The following is a 25,465-nucleotide window of genomic DNA, read 5'->3' on the forward strand; positions in this document are numbered from 1 at the left end:
CGCGCCTACCCCAACCCTGTTTTTTTGCGGAGCACCGCCTCCCGCGCTACTGAGTCTGCCACCGAGGGCCCCTCCCAGCGCCAGGCGCAAGAGTGGGTGCCCCTGCTGAAAGGGAGCAAGAGTGAAAGAGCTCTGCACTTCTGCGGGCTGGCATTGCACCCCCGTGTGCTGTGGGGATCCCAGCGGCTGAGACTCTGAGCTCTGAGCCTGGGTAGAGGACGGGGGCCATTGCCCCCTGCAGTTTCCTGCCAAGCCACCGCTGTCTGTGAGGCTGGGCTGAGCAGCCTGCCCTAGCGTGCTCACAGCCTGGGCAGATTAAGTAATAAACATTCCGCCTGCTTGGGAACCTGGGGCTCGGCTTGGCAGTCCCTGCAGAGCCCTCTGTGCGCTCCAGCTGGCTCTCAGCACCTAGGAACCCTGTGGGGTCCCCAGTGCCAGCTCCTGAGCCTTCCGCAGCCCTCCCCAGCCACCACAGGAGATGGGCACTATGGCCTGTGCCTCCTCTCAGCACCCTTAGCTGCCCTAGCATTTTCCAGCTAGTGCAGGAGGACCGCCAGTGGGGAGCTGCTCCCACCTGTGTAGCCTCCAACCACAGGCTAAACTCTACAGGCCTGCAGGGACCTGCAAGGGCTTGCTGATCTGTAGAGCATTCCCACCGCCACCCCCCACCACATAGCCCCGCTGCGGAGCCCCGATCAGCACCACGTCTTGGGACAGCGCGAACTCACCCACCTCCGCATTCTATTAGGCATCACCAGAGCTTAGAGGGAAAAGAAGGGGGAAATTTTTAGATCTACACATCTTCCATCCAGCATTGTTTTTTTAAATCTTTCCTTTCTTTTACTTTCTGTGCTGTATTCTCTAGCATCATAGAGTGCAAATTTAATAAAAGAAAGTATTCATGCATTGAGGGAGTGCTTGAGTAGAGGCCCAAGGTCCGTCCGCCACCTCAATACTAAACCTATAAATATAGACACATAGATCTATTTCCCCATCCATATATATATTTGCATGTACATGTCTTTGTCTAAATGCCCCTTTACTCCCAGCTCCTTCCTCCATCTTCCTTGACTTTCCTACTGCCCCACTACCATGCTCCGTCCCCACCTGGGCTATAGCTATACCTCTTCTCTACACAACCTTACCCTTGATCATTCCCCACCAGGCCTGCCACTTCCCCCTCACTACCATTTTGGGTCCCATGTTGTTCCCTTGTCCCTGTGTTTGTTAACACCACTTCCTTGCCCCCTACCCCACCCCCAAATCCCCCCACAACTGTCGGTCCTGTTGTTTTCCTCCAGATAGTTCATCCAGCCTGTCCTATTCAGACAGACCTGTGGAGACACTAACATGCACGAAAACAATAAAGAGGAAAACAAAGCAACAGTATACAACAAAACAACAAAAACAAACCACTGACAAAGAACAAAACACTTCACAAAAGAAAAGCTTGTAGTTAGTTCAAGGATCGTTTGCTGGCCCTTAGGAGCATTTTCCAGTCCAGTCTGTTGGGGCACCACGCCCTGGCCCCAAAGACCACTTTCAGCATTCCCTGGGGACCTTGCCACTCCATTCCCTTGCTGTTCCGCTGCACTCCCCCAGTGCTTTGCCTCGGTGTGGTGGGATCAGGTCAGGTGCAATTCCCACACTGTGTCTCCGGTACTGTCCCCTGTATTGCCCTTAGTCACTGAGGGGCATCATTTCTCATAGTGGGGCCAGCCATGTTGTTCTCTCTGTGGACTGGCTGCTCTACTCGGAAACATCAACCTCACAGCCTGGTGGGCCAGGCTGTGTTCCACTCTCTCCTCCTGCCCCTTCATCTGCTCCCGTGTGCTCTGATCAGATATGTCCATCTCCCGGAGCTGCAGAATCAATGTCGTCCTTTGAAACAAATTCTTTTTGGGGGAGGGGTAGGAAACCACTTATTTTTGGGTGCTGGGTCCAGCCTCCCAGACCTCTCCACTGGTTCCGTACTCCACGCCGGGATATTGCATTCACACCTTGCGGCACTGAGTTGAAGTCTGGTCCCACTTTCCCTTGATATGATTTTTTGTTCTGGGTCTTTGATGCATGGTACCTGATTCCCATCGATGCCCATGATCACACAGCCTGGTGTGCTTCTTCAATATAGGCTTTGTTGCTTCTCTCACCTTGTTTATCTTAAAGCCTTTAAGACCACAAACATTATATCTTTTGATAGCCGGGCACCATAAACTCCCTTGACCACATTGGCTAATGATCCCATTTTGTCTTCAGTCATCATGTCGTGAAGGTGACATCACAGAATACCAGGTTACTAGAACAAAGTGTTCTTGCATTGAGGGAGTTCTTGAGAGGAGGTTCAATAGCTGTCTACTATGTTAATACGTAACAAAAAAATATATGTGCACAGATCTATTCCCTATCATTATATAAATATTTTACATATGTACATGCTTGAATTTAGACCTCTATAAATGCCCTTTGCCTCCTACTTCTTTTCTCTATTTCCTTTTACTTTCCTCTTGTCCCACTATCATGTTTGGCCTTCATTCAGGTTTCAGTAATTCCTCTGGGCTACATTGCCTTTGATTAAGCCCCAGCAGGCATCCTATGCTCCCCTAGCCATTGATTTTAGATCACTTATTGTTCCCTTATACCAGGGTTTGTTGACACCCACTTCCTTTCCCCCACTTCCCCCTCTACCTTGTCCAAGCCCCCAGAATCATTGGATCCATTATGTTCTCCTTCAGATTGTTTATCCTGTCTATCTTATATAGATAAATAGACAAGCTGAGACAATAGTAAGCACAGAAACAAGACAACCCAAAAGAAAACAACAGAAACCAATGACAAAAAAAGAAAATCCTATAAATAGTTCCAGGACTGTTTGTTGACATTTAGGCATGTTTTCCAGTCGGGTCTGATATCTATGCCCTGAACCCAAAGTCTATTGTTCATATTCCCCTTGGGCATCTTTGCTTTGCTCTCTTTGCTGCTCTGTTGCACCCCCTTAGCATTTTGCCTTGGTGTGGTTGGGTCAAATATGGCACAATTCCTGCCCTTTGCCTCCAATGCTGTCCCTCATAGTGTTATAGGACAGTGAGGAATGCTGTGTGTTGTGACATTGGGGTGGGGGGGTGGGAGGCAGCCCTAAGTTCCTCTCTGTGTATTGGCTGCTCTGAGCAGGAATATCGTCCTTGGGGTTGGGTGGGCCAGAATGTGTTCCACTCTCTCACCTACTCTCTTCATTTGCTCCTGTGTGCTCTGATCAGATGTGCCCCTCTCCCAGAGCTGTAGCTTCAGTGTTGTCCTCTGAAGTGGTTCTTTTGGGGCAGTGTTGGGCGATGGAGGATGTGTCCCTGCAGACCTCTCTATTGGTTCCCTGTTTCATGCTGGTATGTTGCATTTAAGTCTTGGCACACTGGGTTGAAGTCCTCTCCTATGGATATATAAACCCTCCCCTTGGGTGGGTCTGTGTCTTGTTGCCCCACTATCCATGTCTTTTTCCCCCTCTTTCTTTCCCCCTCTCTGTTAGTTGGCTGTCATAGGTATCCCCGGTTTGAGTCTGGCCCATGCCATAGTACCTGAATCTCACCCCAGGAATGTTTGTGTGTTAGTCTGGGTTAACTAGAGAAACAATTCCAGGACACTCATATATATGTAAGAGAGAACTTGATATCAAAGAGTAAATGTATATCCAGAAAGCATCCCTACCCAGTCCAGGTCCATAAGTCTGATATTAGCCCATATGTCCAATACCAATCTATAAAGTCCTCTTCAGACTCATGAAACACATGCAATGACGCTGAGTGCAGGATGATCACAGGCCAGTAGGTACAAAGTCTTTGGGTCCGGTGGCTTTACAAAAATCTGTGCTGGCAGGAGTCTCCACATGGCTTCTCCAGCACCCAGGGTGGCATCAGGGTAGGTCCACATGGCCACTCCTCAGGAATGTCTCACAGGAAGTGAGCAGAGAGAGTCTCTCTGGTTTCCAAGGTGGAAATACCAGAATTCCCAGAATTCTCAGGTCATGCCCACATTGAGGCCTCATTGGCTATATCTTGATTGAAATGCCAGACTTCACCCCTTCACTTGTAATCCTCTCAAATTGACACCAGATTATATAACTACCACAGTATGTACAGTAGAACCCCAGACCACGACACTAATCCATTCTTGAAGGAGCATAGAGATGTGATGCAGTTGAACTCTGAATCAATTTTTCCCATAATAAATAACCGAAAAATTGTTAATCCATTCTGGACCACAAAGTTTTTACCCCAACCTTGCCTTTTTATATAAAACATTACACAGCAATTTCAAAGTAAATAAGTTCGGAGTTAAATAATATAATTTATTTTTTAAATCATTTTATTGGGAGTGCATACAACTCATCACAATCTATACATTCATCCATTGTGTCAAGCACATTGGTGCATTAGTTGCCATCATCATTCTCAAAACATTTTTTGACTTGAGCCCTTGATATCAGCTCCTAATTTTTCCACTCCCTCCCCCACCCTCTCTCCCTCACAAACCCTTGATAATTTATAAATTATTATTATTTTTTCATGTTCTACAATGAACAATATGTCCCTTCACCCACTTTTCTGTAGGCCATCCCCCAGGGCGGGGGTTATATGTAGATCACTGTCATCAGTCCCCCCTTTCTGCCTCCCCCTCCCCGAACTTTCCCTTACCCTCCTGCTATAGCTACTCCCCTTATTGGTCCTCACAGGTTTATCTGTCCTGGACTCCTTGTTTCTTGCTCTTATCTGTAAAAATGGACATCCTCTGGTCTAGCCGCATCTGTATGGTAGAATTGGGATCATGATAGTGGGAGGGAGGAAGCATTAAAAAATAGAGGAAAGTTGTACATTTCATTGGTTCTGCACTGTACCCTGGCTGGCTCATCTCCTCCCTGTAACCCTTCTGTATGGGGATGTTTCATTGCCTACATATGGGCTTTATGTCTCCACTCCATAGTCCCCCTCACCCACAATGATATGACTTTTTGTTCTTTGATGCCTGATACGTGATTGTATCTGACGCCTCATGATCACACAGGCTGGTGTGCTTCTTCCATGTGGGCTATGCTGTTTCTCAGCTAGATGGCCACTTGTGTATCTTCAAGCCTTTAAGACCACAGAGACTACATCTTTTGATAGCCAGGCACCACTAACTTTCTACATTACATTTGATAATGCACCCATTTTGTCTTCAGTGATCGTGTCGGGAATGTCAAGTTAATAGAACCAAGTGTTCTTGCGTTGAGGGATTACTTGAGTAGAGGCCCAATGTCCACCTGCTACCTTAATACTAAACCTATAAATATATCCACATAGATCTATTTCTCCATCATCATATATAAATATACATATGTAAATGCTTGTATTTAGACCTCTTTAAATACTCTTTGCCTCCTAGTTATTTCCTCTATTTCCTTTCTTTTCCTCTTGTCCCACTAGCATGTTCAGCTTTCATTTGGGTTTCAGTAATTCCTCTTGGTTACATTGCCCTTCATCAAAACCTAACAGACCTCCTATAACCTCCTTGCCATTGATTTTCAGTCACTTGTTGTTCCCTTGTCCCTGGGACTGTTAACACTCACTTCCTTTCTACCTCCTCGCTCTCTCCCATGTCCCCTACCCCAGAACCATTGTCTGTTGTTTTCTCCTCCTGCTTGTTTATCCCACGTATCTTATGTAGATGGACATGCAGAAATATCAACATGTGAAAACACAAGACAGAGCATAACAAAGCAACAAGAGATAAGAAAATAATAACAACAACCAAAAAAACAAAAAAAGCCAATGGCGAAAACAAAAGTCAATAAATAATTCAAGGTCTGTTTGTTGACCTTTAGGAATGTTTTCTGGTGGAGTCTGAATGGGTGCCACACCCTAGCCCCACAATCTATTTTTGGTATTTCCTAGGGGCTTGGTTGCTTTGCTCCTCTTGCTGTTCTGTTGCACCCCCTTAGTGTTTCGCCTCGGTGTGGTGGGGTCAGATTGGGTGCAATTCCCAAAGTGTGTCTCCAGTGTCGTGCCCCGAATCGCTATGGGTCAGTGAGGGATGTCATGTCTCATAGAGTGGCCAGGCCTGTGGTCCTCTCTGTGTATTGGCTGCTCTGAGTAGGAATATCATCCTGGTCCCTTGGTGGGCCAAGAAGTGTTCCACTCACTCTTCCTCTCTCTTCATTGACTCCCATGTGCTCTGATCAGACATGTCCCTCTTCCTGAGCTGTAGCTTCACTGCTGTCCTCTAAAGTGAATTCTTCTGTGCGGAAGAGGGGCTGTCCATGTAATTGTGAGTGGGGTAGGCCCATCAGACCTCTCTATTGGTTCCCTGCTTTGTTCTGCTACGTTATATTCAAGTCAGAGAGTACCAAGTTGAAGTCTGGTCTTTCCCTGTGAAGATATAAACAGAACCCTCCCATTGGGTGGGTTAGTAATTTGTTCTCCCGCTACCCATGTCTTTTATTGCCTTTCCCCTCCCCCCAGCTTTATAGTTGGATACCATATGTATCCCTGGATTTGATCTGGCCCCTGCCATGCTACCTGGGCCTCACCTCAGGAATATTTGTATACACTAGCTTTTTCCCTGTGTCCCCTTCCCATTTTTAAGCTTACCTCACTGGACTCATGTTGTACTTATCCTTTTGTGTTTGGCTTACTTCACTTAGCATAAGTGCTTCATGCATTCAGCACTGCTTTTTAAGGATGCATAGTACTCCATTGTATGTCTGTACCACAGTATTTTAATCCATTCATCCGTTGACGGAAATTAGGGTTGTTTCCAACTCCTTACAATTATGCACTGTGCCATGATGAACATTGGAGCAGAGATATCAGACCGTGGTATGTTTCTCGCCTCTTCTGGGTATACGCCCAGTCAGGGGATTGCTGGGTCGTATAGGAGCTCAATTTCCACCAGTTTTAGAATAGCCAAATAAATTTCCATAGTGGTTGTACATACCTACTTGTCCAGCAGCAATGGAGGTGAGTTCCTATCTCACCACAGCCCCTCCAACACTTGTTGCTTTCTGATTGTTTGAATTGGGCTATATCTGAGCATGCTCTGTGGTATCTAGTAATTGTTCTAATTTGCATTTCTATTATGGCTAATGATCAGCTAATGATTCTCTTATGGCTAACATTTTGCCATGTGTTTAGTGGTCATTTGGATTTCTGCCCTTGTGAAACTTCTGTTTAGGTCCTTTGCCAATTCCTCAGTAGGCAATCAGTTTTTTTTTTCTTTTTTGGAAGCTAGCAGAGTATTGTTGGATTTAGTCATAAGACTTTTAATATATCATTGCTAAAGATGTTCTCCCAGTCCACAGTCTCTATTATTCTCTTGGTGCATTCTTTCAATGTGCACTGATGTTTTATCTCCAGTGTATCCCACTTGTCAATTTGTGACTCATCTGTATTTGTGTCCTTCTGTATTTCTGATAGCCTATGTTTTCCCCGTGCCAAAGTTTGCAGGTTTGCCCCAATTCTGTCATTGATGGCCCTAATATTATGGGGTTTTACCTAGAGGTCTGTGATCCACCTTGAGCTTATTCGTGTGCATGGAGTGAGATAGGGTTTTGCTTCATTTGTCTGCAGGTAGATAACTATTTTTCCCAACACCACTTGTTGAAGTGGACATCCGCTTACCATTTGATTTTTTTCTGGCCCTTATATAAAATCAGTTGCCTGTATACTGATGATTTTATTCCTGGGTTTTCAGTTCTTTTCCATTGGTTTGAGTATGTCATTATCCCAATATTATGCGGTTTTGACCACTGTGCCTCTATAATATGTGCTAAAGTGAGTTAAAGCAAACCCTCCCACTCTGTCCTTCTTCTTGAGTACTCTACTAATTCTGGGCTTTTTCCTTTCCATATAAGGTTGGTAATCATTTTTTCCAATTCTTTGAAGAAAGGTGATGGTGATTGTATCAGGATTGCATGAAATTTATAAAATATCTGGGGAAGAACTGACATCTTTACTATATGGAGTCTTCCAATCCAAAAGCATGGATATTCTTCCATTTGTTGAAATCACGCTTGGTTTCTTGTAATAGTGGTCTGTAGTTGTCTTCATACAAATCTTTTGGGGTTTCTTTTTAGTCAGGTATATCCTAGATATTTCAATTTGTGTTTGGCTATTGTGAAGGGTACCACCTTTTTTTATCTCCTCTTCTGTGGTAATGTCTGATGTGTATAGCAGCCTGATAGACTTATAGTGTTTTAATATTGTATGCTGCCCCTCTGCCAAACTCTATGCTTCCAGTACTCCCCTTGTGGAGCTTTTGTTTTTTTCCATATATAAAATCATATTATCTGCGAATAATAATAGTGTGACCTCGCTATTCCCCAGGCAAATGTCTTTGATGTCTTTTCTTTCCCTTATGCTGTTAGCTAACACCTCCAGTACGATGTAAAATAACATGGGACAAAGGTCCTCCTTTCCTGGTCTCCTTTTTAAGTGGGATTATTTTTGTCTTTTCGCCATTAATGACCACGTTGGCTGTGGGGTTTTCATATATAGCTTGTATTATATTGAGAAATTTTCCTTCCATTCTTATCTTCTTGGGTGTCTTAAACAAAAGTTGCTTTTGGATATTGTCAAATGCATTTTTCTGCAACTATTGATACTACCATGTGCTTCTTATAGTTTTTTCCATGTCAATGTGGTGAATGATACTACTGGTCTTTCGTATGTTGAGTCATCCTTGTATCTCAGGTATGAATCCCACTTGGTCATGGAGAGTTATTTGTTTTATATACTTTTGTATTCTAATGACCAGTGTTTTGTAAAGGATTTTTGCATCAGTGTTCCTTAGGGATATTGATCTTCAGTTCTCCATTCTTGTGGGATCCTTGCTCAGTTTCTGTATCAGAGTTATACTAGCTTCATAGAAAGAGTTCTGGAGTTCAACAAAATCGCTGGAGTCAAAGCAGGTGCATAAGCAAATGTGGTGAAGAAAGCTGATAGTGCCAGGCTATCAATGGATAGAGCATCTGGGGTCTTAAAGGCTTGAAGATAAACAAGCGACCATCTAGCTGAGAAGCAACAAAACCAATATGGAAGAAGAACACCAGCGTGTGTGATCATGAAGTGTTGACAGGAACAGGTATCAGGCATCAAAGACCCAGAGCAAAAAATCATAATGTGAATGAGTGGGGAGTGCATAGTGGAGGTCCAAAGCCAATCTTTAGGCAATTGGACATTCCCATACTGAAGGGTAGTGGGGAGAAGACGGGCCAGTCAGGGTGCAGTATAGCGTTGATTAAACATGGAGCCTTCCTCTGGTTCTTTAATGCTTGCTCCCTCCCCACCCTCCACTATCATCACCCTAATTTTACCTTACAAATCTGGCTAGACCAGAGCATGTACATGGGTACACATAAGATCTGGAAACACAGTGAATCCAGGACGATAAACTCATTGGGACCAATATTGAGAGTAGCGATGCCAGGGGTGTAAGGGGAAAGTGGGGGAAGAAAGGAGGAACACATCACAGTGATCTACTATAAACCCCTCTCAGGGGGGTGGACAACAGACAAGGGGGTAAAGGGAGACATCGGACAGGACACGACATGAAAAAAAATTATAAATTAAAAAGTGTTCATGAGGGAGGAAGAGTGGGGAAGGGAGTGGGAAATATGAGGAGCAGATATCAAGGGCTCAAGTAGACAAAAAGTGCTTTGAAAATGTTGATGGCAACATATGTACAAATGTTCTTGACATAATGGATGGATGGAGAGATGGATGGATGGATGGATGGATGGATGGATGGATGGATGGATGGATGGATTGTGATAAGGGTTCTATGATGCCCCACTAAAATGATTTGTACTAATAATAAAAAGTTCAGGAGATTTCCATCTTTTTTCTATGTTCTGGAAGTGTTTATGTAGGATGGATGTCAGTTCTTCCCTGAATGCTTGGTAGAATTATCCTCTGAAACCATCTGGTCCAGGGGAGTGTTTTTGTTGGTAATCCCTTGATAACCCTGTCTATTTCTTCTATTCCTATAGGTCTGTTGAGATTCTTGATGTCCATCAGCGATAGTCCAGGGAGGGATATTTTTTCCTCAGAATTTCTCCATGTCATCAAAGTTGTTGGATTCAGTGGTGTACAATCCATTGTAGTACTGTGCAATTATCCTTTTCATTTCATTAGTGTCCTTTGCAATGTTCCCTCTTTCATCCCTCATCCTTGTTCCTTCCTTTCTTGGGTTAGGTTTGACAGCGGTCTGTTGATTCTCTTTATTCTCTCAAAGAACCAACTTTTAGCAGCATTTTGTTTTTTCCCGACCTATTGCTGTGTCCCACAAGTTTTGGTACATTGTGTTCTCATTCTCCTTGGTTTCTACAAATTTCCTAATTTGATCTCTTAACTGGGCCAGTACTCAAAAGAGAGAAAATTCTCTTTTACAATAGTTATTCATCCTGCAATTGTTTGCCCTTGTTTTCTTCATCTTCCTTTTGTTGATTTCAAGCCTTTTCTTTGAGCGTTCAGAGAGAGAGAGGCCTGTATGCTGATTTGACTTATTCCCCAGCATGCGGTCTATCTTTAAATATGTGCCATGTGGGCTTGAAAAGAATGTGATTATTATGTATTTTGGGTGAAGAACTCTGTAAATATCTATCAGGTCAAATTGTCTAATTGTAGTGTTCATATCTGTAACCTCCTTGTTGAGTTCCTTTCCCTGTGATCTATCTTTCTCAGAGAATGAACTAAAGGTGTATCTTTCTCAGTAGGTGTATTGAAGTCACCTAGTATAATTGTAGAGCCTGTGATTTCTTTTTCATCTTTTCGAGCATTTGGTTGATGATATTCAGCAGTTGTCTTATTTGAGGAATATATGTTTAAAATGCTTAGTGGTTCTTTGTCATAAGTTCCCTTGTGCATTATACAGTGACCCTTTCTATGCCTTTTTCGTGGTTTGTACTTTGAGGTCAATTCTATCTAAAATGAGGATTGCAACCCCTGGTTTGTTTGTTTTTTAATTGCTGTTTGCTGGCTATGTTTTCCTCCAGCATTTGATTCTCAGACTATTTGTGTGTAATCTTGAGATGTGCTTTCTGTAGGCAGGAGATTGATGGGCTGCTTTTTCTGCTAGCCTCAGTCTTTTAATGCCGAATTCAGTCCATTGATATTCAGGGTTATTGCCTCCATCGGTGGACTCTGTGATGTCATCTTATTCCTTTTGTATTGGGTGTTTTCCTATCTCCCTTTCTTATAAGTGTATTGTGCATGTACATTTGTGTGGTTCATTCTTGTCTTCATTCCCCTCTTAAGCCAATGCTTTTGTGGGAGCTGTTTTCTCTTTGTTGCACTTTAGATGGGTCTGTTCTATGTGGCAGTCTCTAATTTTTGCTCAGTGAATGCTATTCTTCTGTTCCCTACTGGGTAAACAAGGATCTTTTGTAGGGCTGGGTTTCTTTTAACATGTTCTTTGGTTTTTCCTTGTCTGGAAAGACTCTTACTTCTTCATCAATCTTGACAGGTAATTTCAATAGATAGAGTATTCTTGGGTTTCTGCTATTTTTTTCCCAATTTTTGGAATATGTTACCGCACTTTCTCCTCTTCTTCATAGTGTATGCTGATAGGTCTGAGAATATTCTTATTTGGGAACCTTTATATATGATTGCTTATTTTTCCCTAGCTGCTCTCATGATTTTCTCCTTTTCCTCGAAGGTGGAGAGTTTAACTATTATGTGCCTTAGTGACTTCTTCTTGGGATTCAGTCTAGCAGATGTTCTTTCAGCCTTATGAATGGTTGTCTAGTTTTCATTCATTAAACTGGGAACGTTTTCCTCCACAAATTCTCTCACTATAGTTGCAGATGACTTCTGAGATGTGTCTCCCTCAGGTAATCCAATTGTTCTAATGGTGTTCCTCTTCATAGTATCAGATACAGCTCTTAGGTTTTCTAAGGCTTATTTGATGATCTTATTAGACTTTTGTTCAAGTTTTCTAAAGTCTGCTTGGCTGTCCTCTAGGTCACTTGTGTGGTTCTCTGCCTCCTCCAGTTGGTTTTCAAAATCCATGAGTCTGCTACTGGTTTTTCTTATCTCATTCCTGAGCTCTTGTATTTCCCTTTGGTGTGTGGTCATTATTTCCTCTATAATTTCAATCTTTTTCTATTGTTTTCATTATATCCTGTATGACTCCAAGCAGCATTCTGAAATTTTCTTTCTGTGGCAGATCAATGTCTGCTTTTTCTAAGTGCTCTGTTAGGTTCAGGACATCTTCTGACATTGCCTTTTATTTTTCCTGGGGCTTTTGTTGTTGTTGTTGTTGTTGTTGTTGAGGTCGTTGGGAATGATTGCGGTTTGCATTGCATTGTTTTAGAGGATCCTGGTACCATTTTGCAGAAGGTCAAAGAGCACTGGGTTCTCTCTGGGAATCTCATAGGAATGGTTCTTCAAACTTCTTGCAGCTAATTGCCCTATGGGATGAGCCTACTGCTAAATATACTCCTGTTGCTTCACTCTTTGCATAGCCAACCAGTATTCTGTTCTTTGGAGGGCAAGTTGGATGGTCCTCTCAGGGGACACTTTTTCGGTGGTTGTGAACCCATGAAGATGGTGCTAGTCATAACAAGAACAGATATACGCATATCCTTGTTCATCCACACGCTGCTCACAATGGCAAGAAGATGGAAACAACCTAATATCTCCTCACTTGAAGACTAGATTTTAAAATTTTGGTACATACACACAATGGCATCCTCAGGAGGACTAATAAAATTTGGAAGAAACAAGAGGAACCTCATGGCATAAATAGACCTTAAGAACACAATTCGATGTGATTATTTTGGGTTTTTTAGGTGCTATCAAATTTTTTCAAATCTATTCAAGTTGATTTGATCCTCTGCACAACAGAATGAAACTCTGCCATTCCTGCAGCACCCTCCACATTGTCCCTATGCTTAAGTGCATTATTGCAGCCACGGTGTCAGTCCACCTGCTTGAGAGCCTTCCTTCTCTTTGCAACCCCTCCATTGAAACATGATGTCCTTCTCCAAGGACAGTTCTATGCTAACAACATGTCCAAAGACATGAGAGGAAGTCTTTTCCTCCTTGCCTCTATGAAGCATTCTGGCCTTACCTCTTCCAAGAGAGATTGGTTTATATTTTGGCAGTTCATGGTACTTTCAGTTTTCTTCATAAATGATGTAAAGAAAAATATCCAATCACAAAAGGACAAATATTATAGGACAACACAGTTTCATAGAAACCTCAAAGCAAAGACTTCCTTACCAAAAGGAAGAGACTGTAGTCTTCAAAGTGCAGAAAACAAGGGAGGGAAGATAAAACCAGATGGTAGACTGTTCCCTGGTGGTAATTTGCATGATAGGATAAATATATTAGTCCACATTGCGAGAAGAGAAACCAGGAAAGGAGGGGAGGTAAAGTATTGACTGGTTTGTTGAAGTGTTTAAACTACCGGATATGCAGTTGATTTTCTGAAATATGAACCTTGCCTAATTCAAAACCATAAAACATCGTAGACAGGGAATAAGTAAAAACAATAATAAATAAACCCATTGCCATTCAGTTCATTCTGACTCATCATGACATTACAGGACAGGGTAGAGCCTTCCATCAGGTTGACAAGGCTTAAAACAATGGAAACACATCAGCAAGTCTTTCTTCCAAGGAGCAGCTGGTGTGTTTAAGCCACCAGACTTCCTCTTGGTTAGCTGCAAAGTGCTTAACAACTGTATCATCCAAACACCCTACTCCATGTCAAGCATGACTCTTTAATTCCCCAGCCTACATATCCCAGTCATGCCACTAGCTTTGACTTATCTCAGCAAAGGGCACCTGGCATTAAACTCATTATGAGAATGGACATAAATGGAATGAATACTGAGTTCTCATTCCAGACCTCGAGTTCTGGGGACAGGAGCTATGAGAAGCTAATATTATAAGGGTCTTTTGGTATCTGAGGGTGACTTGGAGGGGTGCATGAAGGATGGGCAGGATCTGCCAGTGCCCCACCTATTGCCGTCATGGGCTATGCCTAGATAAGAGGTGCACAGGTTCTAGTAAGTTTTTGGCATCAGAGAGAGCATGGTTGCTTGTGACATTTTTATCTGAAATTCATCCAGTAAAATTTCTTTGCTATTGCACCAAAGGGTTCTCAGTGATTGTGATCATCAGCCCTTTCTTCTGAGGTGCTGCTTGATTATTTGTAATGCTTACCATTGGAATAGGGGCCGAGCTTTACCTCCTTGCACTAGATAGGTCCTCTGAGGGAATATACACTAGAAATATATTCATATGGATATAATTTACTTTAGTTCACCAATTACCAAAGTGATGTAAAGTAGGATAAAGAATGTTCCTTTCCTGTGTGATCACAAAATCCATTCTTCTGACCATGTTCCATAGACCTAAGGGAGGGGCTGGAGGCAGGGCTCATCTGTGTTCTGATAGAAATGATAAAGCACATCCTGTGATAACTCTAGTTACTGCAGTACAATACTCCCCAGCACCAGAAAGAAACTCTAGGGGACCTTTGACTGCACCCTGGCTATTCTGAATCCACACAAGTGCGCCCATTGAAGTGAAATCTGCGTAACTCAAGAGGAAGTAGCGGAACCAGGAGGAGGTATTTCCAGAGATTTGTCATGAAATTCTTGGATCACAGGCTGGCAGAAATGACCCCTACATGTCTTTCTATTTAAATGGTTTTATTTTTTGTTGTTGTTGTTGTTGTTGAGAACATATACACAGGAAAACACATATTAACCCAACAATGTCTCCATATATAATTCAATTACCCAGATGCTGACATTCCGTGAGTCTGACCTTCCTTGCCATTCTCTCCTTAGATGGTCCTTCTGCTTTCACAAAAACTCCTTGTCCCCAAGTTTCTAGCCTAGTCCACAAAAAAAGTTCCTGCTATCAGTGTGATTCCATTGGGATTCTTCAAAGAATACAGTGCCCAAGGCAATACACTTGTGCAATTAAGTTGAGCGGTTGAAAACATGTTTTTTACCTGTGTTTTCATTTTGGTCTGTGTCTCAGGTGTGGAGCCCCAGGGCAGGCAAAGCCTGAAGGGATTTTATCTACAGAAGTGAACAGATGGGGCTGCACTGACGACGTCAGGGGAAGAGCAGAGTGAGTCCCTGTAGTCCACAGTGGCATTGAGGGCAGATCTATATACATGTGGAGTTCCTCTTTGCCTCCAGCACTGCCTTCCTGTTGAAAGTCCCTGTGTTGTTCCAGAGGCCAGAGACAGAGAGAAATCTCACACATCTGTGCCCTCCATAAATGTGGCATTTTCTGGCATAAGGCTACTTTTCCATTCAACATCCAATTCTTCCTCCTGTTCAGGGAGTCAGGGAAATATGTGAGGCTGTTGAGTCACAGGTGGGATGCTTTCTCTGCTCCTGCTGCCTCTCTTCTGGCAGCTTCCCACTCCAGTGCTCGCGATGAATCTTTCCGAATGTCAAGATTTCACACAGTCCAGTATCTACAGGGATGGGGACCTGGTGCTTGGAGGCTTTTTCCCCCTTTACAAGGTCGCACACGACTCAGACCTACACCACAAATTTTTCATGACCCGTCCAAAAGAAATGAAAATTAACTGGTAAGTCCTGTGTGTATGTGTCTGTGTTTGTGTATGTCTGAGAGTGTGATTTTGTGAATGAGAAGAGAGAAATATGGAAACTGTTTAGAGATTCTCCCCATTGCCTTTAAGTCTGCTCTGATTCATGGTGACCTTCTCTGAAGCAGAGTAAAGCACTATTCAGACCTGCACCATCTTCGTGCTCCATGCTAGGCCTGTGCCCATTGTTGCAGCCACTGTCTAAAGGGTTTCTTGGATTTTCACTCACCCTCCACTTCACCAACCCTGATCTTCTTTTGTTATTGGTGTTCTTGTTCTTTAATCAACAGTACTCTGCCTTCCTTTCTTTTTCCCTTCTGGTATATTTTTCTTCCAAGTGAAAAAGAGAATAAACACTCTTTAATTTCCTCTGGCTTATAATCATCCCTCTCATCAATTATCTTCAGGAAAGCTTATGTTGCCACATTCTATGGGCAATGTCATGAAACCTCCCTGGCAAAATCCCAAATCATTGCCTCAGAGTTGATTATGAAATTGGTGGCCAATTGTGTTACAGCAGAGAACGATCTCTTGACGGTTTCTTAGTGGTACTCTCTGCAGAAGCAAATAACTAGCCCTTCCTGCCAGGCCACTGTTGGGTTAGTTTGAACCTCTCACTGAATTTTGTAGCCTAAAGGAAACTCTGTCACGCAGGGACCATCCCTTCCCCACAAAGGAACCCAAATTCATCTTGTTCCTGTCTCCGGAGGCGAGAGATGATAGACATGCTGAGTTAAAAACATTAGGCTGGATTTAGTGTTGAAGGAAAATTTCATGAGAAATAGAACAACTAAATTGCAAGCTTGTGATAATGTGCCTTGTAGAGAGAACAATATTAAAGTCCCTTCTCAGCGGGACCATTGAGAGTTGTCAGGAATTTGAAAGCATAAGAAAGGGCAGCTCACTGGGCCCATCCGAGTTGCTCCTCTGCATGCTTTCAGAGGCCATTTCTGTTTCTAAAACTTCCTGATTCATCCATGACAGAAAGTTAACATGCTGGGCAATGTTGTCTCACAAAATGCATACTTTCTTCCCTCACTGTTAGAATCTGCCCAAGATAAGAATATTGCTTCAGAAATTCCAAAGGTTTAGAATTGTTTTTAATACTCGGGAACAGAATTTTTTTGCTCAAAGTAAACTTCACATAAACTCATGTGGAATAGATGTTCTGTGCAGGTAGCTGGGAGATATTCCATCAAATTATCAAACCAAAAGTGAGAATTGTTGGGTGTAAGTTGTGTCACATTGCAGTATGTGTAGAACGTGTTGAAATGGTGTATGATGGTGTACATTTTTACGCAGGAACGTTCTGAAGATACCACTGTATTGTCGAATTGTCTTATTCCAAGCTTTCCTTACTTGGTTTCCTCCCCTGCCTGGCTTCATGGAGTGCACCACAATTGTTTGCTTTGTCTAACTGGACCTTTCCATAACCTTAACCTACTGTGTGTTGGGGTCATTCATGAATCACAGTTTGACATATGACAACATATATGCTGGAGTTATTTCCTGTTAAGGGATCTCAAACTGTCAGTGGCAACAATTAATTTGCACTGAATTAATGTGGGGGCCAAAACGCCCCAGATTCTATCCTTGGCTTGGGGTGGCATACTTTGGAGACACTGCATGTTCGGTTACAGAGCAGTTCGATAAAATGAGTCACACTCAGGTTTCTACTTCGCACAACATACGAAAGTTGTATTGACATCAGCCTTCTGTTGCATAAGAAAGAGCCATAAGGTTGTTGAGAGTTACCAAAATGTGCTACAGAGACACGATTGTAACAAGTTATTGGAAAATTGGTGCACACAGAATTGTTCAGTGTGAGGTTTGCACAAACCTTCAATTTGTCAAATATGCAATATCTGTGCAGCACCAAAAAGGGAGGCATGTGTACAAATTGAAGTGTACAGTTTGATTTCTCTCCTCAAAGTTATTTCTCTCTTGGCCTTGTACAGGTTTAATGACAGAGGCTATAGTTATGTGCTGGGCTTTCTTTTTGCCATCGAGGAGATTAATAGGAGTCCCCACCTGCTACCCAACATGTCCCTGGGTTTCCGGCTCTACAACGCTTATCCCAGCGATGTTAGCACCCTAAAGAGCACCCTGGATTGGCTCTCAGAAGGTGGGTCCCCCATACCTAATTACACCTGCCAGAAACACACAAAGAGCATGGCTGTGACTGTCGCTCTCACCTCTGAGTTCTCAATGCAGACTGGGGCCCTGCTGGAGCTCTACAGGACACCACAGGTATGGTCCTTGGTGGATGAAATTTTCCTTTTACAGTGCAGTTTTTCCTCCACTTCAAAGGCAAAAAGGACTGAGCTACTGCAGATTGTTCCAGAATATGTTGGATTTGTTATTTGGGCTCAGAAACTGGAAAGGAAATGAATCATCCAGATATTATTGTTGATTTAAGACCTATTTCAAAGTTAATTCTACAAATTCAGATCCTCAAATACTCCCCACAGGTAGGAAATATTCTGCAATTAGCAAACATAAAGCCTTCTCAAAGGTTGTGGAAGAGCTTGTAATGATATTTTTCCTTGAATTTTGGAAACTAACTATTATTAATTTTACCTTCCATATTAAGCAATTCGATGTGAAGGCATGTTGATAGCATTTGAACATTGTCTTTGCTCCCTGGAGCTGCTGTAACATACTCTGCAAGGCCATGGTTTTCAAGAATAGATATTTGTTTCTCACAGTAAAGACTAGCCGTCTGCATTCAGCATGCTGACTCGAGAGAGCACCTTGCTCTGTGCCAGCTCTGGGGGAAATTTTCTCTTTTCTTCTTCGGTTACTCGTTTCCTTGGCAATCTTCACAATGACATAAAATCCCCCATTTGTGTTTGCTAATATGTGTTTGTGATGTTCCTTACAGGACTCAAAAATGAGGGCACATCTACAGATATGACCTCAGTAATGTAACAAAGGTAATCCTATTTCTATAAGTGATTTCATCCAGAGGTATTGGAAACAGGACCCTAACACGCATTTGGGGAATGCATTTTAATCCATACAGACTAAACAGTTAACTTTTTTTATTCCATGTACGTTAGGCTGCCAGGAAACAGAATTGCCCCCTTTTAACCTATCTTTTGGTTTTACTATATCCATATCGTGTAAAATAATCAATTGTATTTATGGATATTCCTCCCCTTCCCCGACTTTCACTGTCCCTCCCCCCAGCTCCTCTGTCATCATCAAAGTTTGCTCTTTTGGTGTGAAACCCATTTTCTCATCTTATCATTATAATCTCCTGGCATTTTTCACTCGAATGATGCACATATTCCATTACATGTAGGTATCAAAATGTGTTATCCACTCCTAGCCTGAAGGAATTTTGGTTAATTTCCAAACTCATTGCATTTGGGATTAGATTTCAAGATCCATAAGTGTGCATGGTTTTGTTTGTTTGCTTTGGTGTGTGCGTTCTGCCCCTTATTTATTTAGGGCGATGAGCCTTTCTACTCCATCAGGAGTTACAGTCATGGGAATCCACAGGAGCAGTTCTAGTCTGTTCAAGAAGGTTGCTGGTGTCAGCATTGACTCTATTGCGATGAGTTGGTTTTGTGAGTGAGATTGCTTGCTCATATAATATATCTATTCCATTTTATTTGAGGAATATTCATACCACCTTGCACAATGGTTGTACAGCTTTACAAGTCCATTAGCAGGATGTGAAAATTTCATCTCTCCACATCGTCTCTAGCATTTAAATTTTTTTTGTTTTTAAACTTAGTTTTCAATGTCATGTAAAGTGGTATCTAACACTGTTTCAATATGAGCTTCTAAAATTTATAGTAATATGAAGCATGCCTGTGTGAGTTTTTCTAGCTACCTAGATGTCAATTTGTTAATTGTCTATCGGGTTGTCTTCCTGTTAAAAATTATGCATTCATGTTTATCATTATATTTATGTAAATGGGCATATACCTATTTTTCACTTCTATTAATATCCATTTCCATGAATTGTCTCTGAGTTCCTTGAACTGTGGTGGCTGCTGTGTTTCCGTGATGCTGGAAGCTAGGTCAGTGGTATTTGAATGCCAGCAGGGTCACTCAAAGTAAATAGGTTATGTGGGAGCCTTCGGACTAAGAACTGACAGAGAAGACAGCCTTGGTTCCCCACTTCGGAGGAACAAAATGCTGAAGACCTTATGCATAGCTTGGAAGCATTTTCTGATACTTTAGACCTCAACAAAGTTCGCAGAAAATGATGGCAATACAGCAGGCACATGGGGCCCACAGGTTCAAGGGCACTGGAAATGTGACTGGAGAGGAGCTGATTTCCCAGTGGAGAGTCGACCATGGGGATGTGAGCAGGCTAACACCTATGGAAGTGAAGTCTTGGGATCTTAATTTGCTGATGGGGCACAACTGAAGGTCAGGAGAAACAGCTGGGGATGGTTAATGTTTTTTGTGCCAACGTGGAAACCATAGGATCAAGTGAGCAGAGTCCAGCCTGAAAGTCAGGTCACAGCTTGATTGATGAACAACTGAGATCAATGACTCCTGGAAGCCAGCCACTCTCTATTTCTCCCTGGATGTGGACCACACACAAACTCTCACTCTCTGCTTTTGCCTTACTGTTGACAAGCCACTTGGAGTCTTGTTGGGACTTGCCAGGGCCATGAAGATGCTTCCATAGCCACTGGGTCCACAAGACTATGCACTCATGGCCTGTCATCTGCATTTTGCATCATTGTATATGTTACGTGACTCTGAAGAGGGGTATATGGACTAGTATAGAATTTTAGGGCTGATATCAGGCTTATGGACTTGATTTGGACTGTGCAGGAATTTTTAAGTATACAATTATTCTTTAATATGAAGCGATTTCATATATGTGCGTGTGTGCGTGTATATACATACACACACATTTGGTTCTCTAGTCAACCAATTCTGAAACACAGCTGCAAAAATATTTTAATGATTGTAAGTAGGAATGTGTGAAGTATGAAGGTAGGAAAATTAGAAGTGGTCAAAAATAAAACGTAAGATGATTAATATCCCAGGCATTATTGAACTGACACACAGTGGTACTGCCTATTTGAAGTCAGAGAATTACATGATTTACTATGCCAGAGATAAAACAATGAAGCAAATCTCATAGCATTCGCTGTCAGAAATGATCTTGCTAAGTTCCTGATATTGGACATTGCTATCTGTGATCAGATCAGATCTATCCACTTTCAAGGAAACCAATCAATAGGATTACTATTCAAATTTACGCACCACCCATAAAATGTATTGAACAGATTGAAGAATTCTGCCAAAAATTTCACTCACACATTGATCAAACATGCGATCAAGATACATTGATAGTTATTGGTGATTGGAATGCAAAAGTGGGGAATCAAGAGGAAGGGACAGTAGTTGGATAGTATGGAATTTTTTTTAGATATGAAACTGTAGGTAGAATTTTGAAAAACCAAAGGCTTGTTCAAAGCTTGTTTTTTCCCCACAAGACATAAAGCAACTATACCCAGGGATTTCCCCAGATGAAATGCATAGACATCAAATGTACAACATGTGTGAGGAGACACGAAGGAGAAGATCTGTATCAGCAGTTGAGCCCAGAGCAGGGACCAACTGTGGATCAGACCACAGACTGCTCACATGTAAGTTCAGGATAAAACTGAAGAAAAATTTAAAAGTCCATGAGAGCCAAAATACCATCTTCAGCCAATGTCATCTGAATTTCAAGGACATCTCAAGAACAAATCCGATGCATGAAACACTAATGACCAACAACCTCTTGCGGACATCAAGGACAGCATTCGAGAAGACATTAATAGGCCATTAAAAAGACTGGAAAGAAAGGAAATATCAAAGAGAATGTCAGAAGAGACTCTGAAACTTGCTGCTAATAGTAGAGTTGCTGAAGCCAATGAAAACAGCCTGATGTCATGGGACTAAATAGAAAATTACAAAGGGCGGGTCTAGCTGACAAAATCATATTTTAATGAAATGTACAAGGACCGGGAATTAGAAAATCAAAAGGAAAGAGCATGTTGAGCTTTTCCTAAATGGAGAGAACTCAAGAAAAAAATGCAATCTGTGAAACTGCAATTTTAAAAGACTTTGTAGGCAAAATATTGAATGGTGCAGGAAGCACCAAAAGTCTATGGAAAGAACACACAGATTCACTGTGCCAAAAAGAACATACTTCCATATCAGGAAGTAGCATGTGAGCAAGACAGTGAAGCTGAAGGAAAAAGTTCAAACTGCACTGAATGCATTCCTCCAAAACAAGGCTCCAGAATTGTGGGATACCCATTGAAATATTTCAGAGAGCTGAAGAAGCACTGGAAGCATTTGCTTGTCTATTCTTGGAATATTGAAAGACAGCTACTTGGTCAACTGACTAGAAGAGATCCATATTTGTTCCCATTCCAAAGAAAGGTGATCCAACTAAAAGAGATCCATATTTGTTCCCATTCCAAAGAAAGGTGGTCCAACATTATGCTCACACTATAGAACAATATCACTGAAATCATGTCAATAAAATATTCCTGAAGATCACATAACAACCATTACAGCAGTATATTGACAGGGAACTGCCAGAAGTTCAGACTTTATGCAGATGAGGACGTGGAGCAAGGGATATCATTCCGGAGGTTACTTGGATTTTGACTCAGTGCAGAATATTCCAGCAAGATGTTTATCACATGCCTTTTTCTTCTTGAGGCATTGCACGTTTCTTTAGATTTTGAGATTTGCCCCTTATATGATAATGTCCTGTCTAAAAAGTTTTCGTAATCTGTGGGTTCCTTTTAGACCTTTTGTTGAAGTCTTTGGTGTACACAAATTTCATATTTTAGGAAATCCCAAATTTCTGTCTTTAATTTTGTGGGTGTTTTGTTGTTGTCGCTGTTTTTTGTTATTTTTCCTGTTGTACTTGGATTTGGGTCTTCGTTTTAGTCGCACCCACTTTTTTTAATTGATTACCTTATATTTCTAGAGTTTACTTTTGGATTTTTAATCCATCTAATTTTTGTAGTTAGTGTGAGAGATGGCTCTTGTATATTTCTTTCTTTCTTTTTCCTGTTTGCGAAAAGTGCTCTATTTTGCTAGCACCATTTGTCGAATGATGCTCTCTTCTGCGTGTAGTGTGGTTTGACCTTTGAAAAGTCTGTGATGCATCAGTGGTCGACATGGCTACCAATGTAACAGAAACAGGGTTTTTTGACTAGTGACTTGTAATAAGTTTTGAAGACAGGAAGTGAGAATTTTCTTCTTCTTTAACAGTGTTATGCCTCTCCTGGATTTGTTTCTTTTCTATATAAAGTTGGTGATTCTATTTTCAATTTCTTTGGAGAATGATGCTTTGATCTGGAACACAATTACACTATATTTATAGACTGCTGTCAGCAGGATCCACATGTTTACAATATCGAGCCTTTCTATCCACGTGCATGGAACCCTCTCACATTTCAGTACTTCTCTCTGGGTTTCTTACAGTAGTGATGTCTATTTTCTGTGCAGAAGACTTGCTTCTCTGGCTAGGTTTGTTGCCAAGTGTCCTATCTTTTAGAGCCTATTGTGAGCATTTCCTTACTCTCCTTTTCAGAGTCTTCTCCATAGTGTACAGGAGTCCTATTGATTTTGTTATATTGACCATGTATCCGTGCGCACTGCCAACCTTTTCAATTAGTTACAGCAATAGTTTTGTCAGGTCTTTGGGGTTTGCTGCATACCGAATCATATCATCTGTAAACAGAGAGTATCTTACTTCTTTGCAGTCTGGATGCCTTTGATTTCGTTTTGTGTTTACTAACACTGTGTAAGTCTTCAATAAGAGTGAAGTAGTGCTGGCTGGTGGCCAGTGTCTGTTGGGACCACAGGCAGGCAGCGGGTGGCTCTGGTCTGGCTGCAGGAGCCATAATCAGACGTGGAAGCTGGAACTGGAGAGTGAAGGACATGCTGTGGATGGGCTTTGGCTGCAGGCAAGGCCTGACTGAGACAGGAACCTAGAAGGACAAGACCCACAGGCTACAGAGGCCCTGGTACCAGTTCACAGTGAATACATGTCCAGGTGGAAGGAAGGACAACCCCAGGTCGGAGAAGAGCTCCGGTGTGCCATGAGTCTTAATTATATGCTCTGGATCCTCCACACAGCCTGCTGGTCCCCAGTCTAAGCCATTGTCTCAGAGCTCCCAGCAGGACCCTCTTACCTGGTCATCATCTTACCTGAAGTCGTCCTCCTCCTCATCCTTCTCCTCTTCTCTCTCTCTTTTATTTTTGCTGCATGGGGTGGATGTAGATCATCTGTCTAAGTTGACATATTTTAACTGAAGATCTTAAAATTCTTTACAAAGAGTCACGTGTTTCGTCCTTATGAGAAGGCAATGACAGTGTGCCATCATACTCTTTTCAGAGATGTGAGATTTAAAAATGAAAGAGGTTATTTAATTTGTCCCAATTGACTTAGCTACTCACAAGAAAGTTAAGTTTTGAAATCCCTTGATCCGACTCTGAGTATTGCTTCCCACCCACTGGGTGACCTTCAGGAATATAACTGGCAGCTAGAGGAACTTAGTGATGCACGGGTTAAGCGCTCACAGGTGGAACTCACCAGCTGCTCCCTGAGAGAGAGACTTGGAGATCTGCTCCTGTCAATAGTCAGCCTTGAGTCCTCCTCTCCCACCCCCCCATGGCGGTTTCACTCTGTCCTCGTGGGGGACTGGGAGTCAGGATCCACTCAAAGGCTCCCTATCACAAGCCCTGAGCAGATGCAATCCCTGACAAACTTCTCCCCAAAGGTCTCCACTCTGAAACCCCTGTGGAGCACAGCTGGACTCTGCACACTGGGAGCACTCCCTTGTGTTTCTGTAATTCTCTTGTTACCTGTGCTTTCAACAACCTACATGGAACATCTCTCTCTTTTCATTCAGGTATTCTGTGGCTCTTTTGACCCTTTGTTGGGAAACAAGGACCAGTTTTCCTCCCTCTATCAGATGGCCCCCAGCCACACTTGTCTGGCTTCCGGGATGGTCTCCTTATTGGTACATTTTCAATGGACCTGGGTCAGTATTTTAGTGTCTGATGATGCAAAAGGTGAGCAGTTTCTTTGGGACCTTAGAAGAGAAATGGTCGTCAAAGGTGTCTGCATGGCAAGTATAGAAAAGGTTTCTATGACAAAGGAAATGTACAAGCCAGATGATTTGACCTTCCTTCTCAGAATATTTGACTCATCTGCAAATGTGGTTATTGTTTATGGTCTCACAAGTACGTCAACTGCGCTGTACTTTGCAGGAGAGTATCACTTAACAACCCACAAGCTGTGGATCACTACCTCTCAAAGGGAAGAGATTGGCTTACCACTTAGCCTCTTCTTGAATACTTTGCACGGGTCCCTTGTCTTTATAGAGCAGTGTTCAGAGATTCATGGTTTTAGGGACTTTTTAAGAACAGTGAACCCTTCCAAGTACCCCGAAGACTTTTTCCTTGGCAAATTGTGGAGCGAAAACTTCAATTGCTCCTTTCCAGGAACTTTCTGTGGGGAAAATTTTGAATGCCCACCCAATGCTTCTTTGGCATCTCTGCCTAAGGCTCTCGTGGACATCAGGAGAAAGAAGTCCATCGTTTATCTCTACAACACTGTACACCTGGTTGCCCAAGCCCTCCATGAAATGATTGTTATGGACGGAGAAGAAACAGGGTCCCTGAGTGAAGCTAAGCTCCCAGGGTTTCTCCCCAGCCAGGTAAGCTTCTTCTTACATTATATTTACATTAATGTGTAGTTAGCATCTGAGAATTATTTTATGGCGTTATAAAATGGTGCTCAGACCTTTAATAGCTATCCTAATCGCGAAGAATAGGGAACATCTCATACTTTCTAAGATACTAC

At 42.4% G+C, this 25,465-nt stretch overlaps 1 protein-coding gene across 1 annotated transcript in view; it reads left to right on the forward strand.

Annotated features, from left to right (window-relative positions):
* Window positions 1-15,430: 15,430 nt before the first annotated feature.
* LOC142430157 (vomeronasal type-2 receptor 116-like) overlaps window positions 15,431-25,465 on the forward strand; it is a 38,141-nt gene continuing 28,106 nt past the window's right edge. Inside the window, exons 1-3 of the mRNA XM_075535167.1 lie at window positions 15,431-15,588; window positions 17,565-17,856; window positions 24,510-25,319. Of these exons, the coding sequence (XP_075391282.1) occupies window positions 15,431-15,588; window positions 17,565-17,856; window positions 24,510-25,319 (1,260 nt within the window). The remainder of the gene's footprint in view (window positions 15,589-17,564; window positions 17,857-24,509; window positions 25,320-25,465) is intronic.

This window comes from Tenrec ecaudatus, chromosome 1 (genome assembly GCF_050624435.1).
Source record: "Tenrec ecaudatus isolate mTenEca1 chromosome 1, mTenEca1.hap1, whole genome shotgun sequence".
In the NCBI taxonomy this organism is placed as follows: Eukaryota; Metazoa; Chordata; class Mammalia; order Afrosoricida; family Tenrecidae; genus Tenrec; species Tenrec ecaudatus.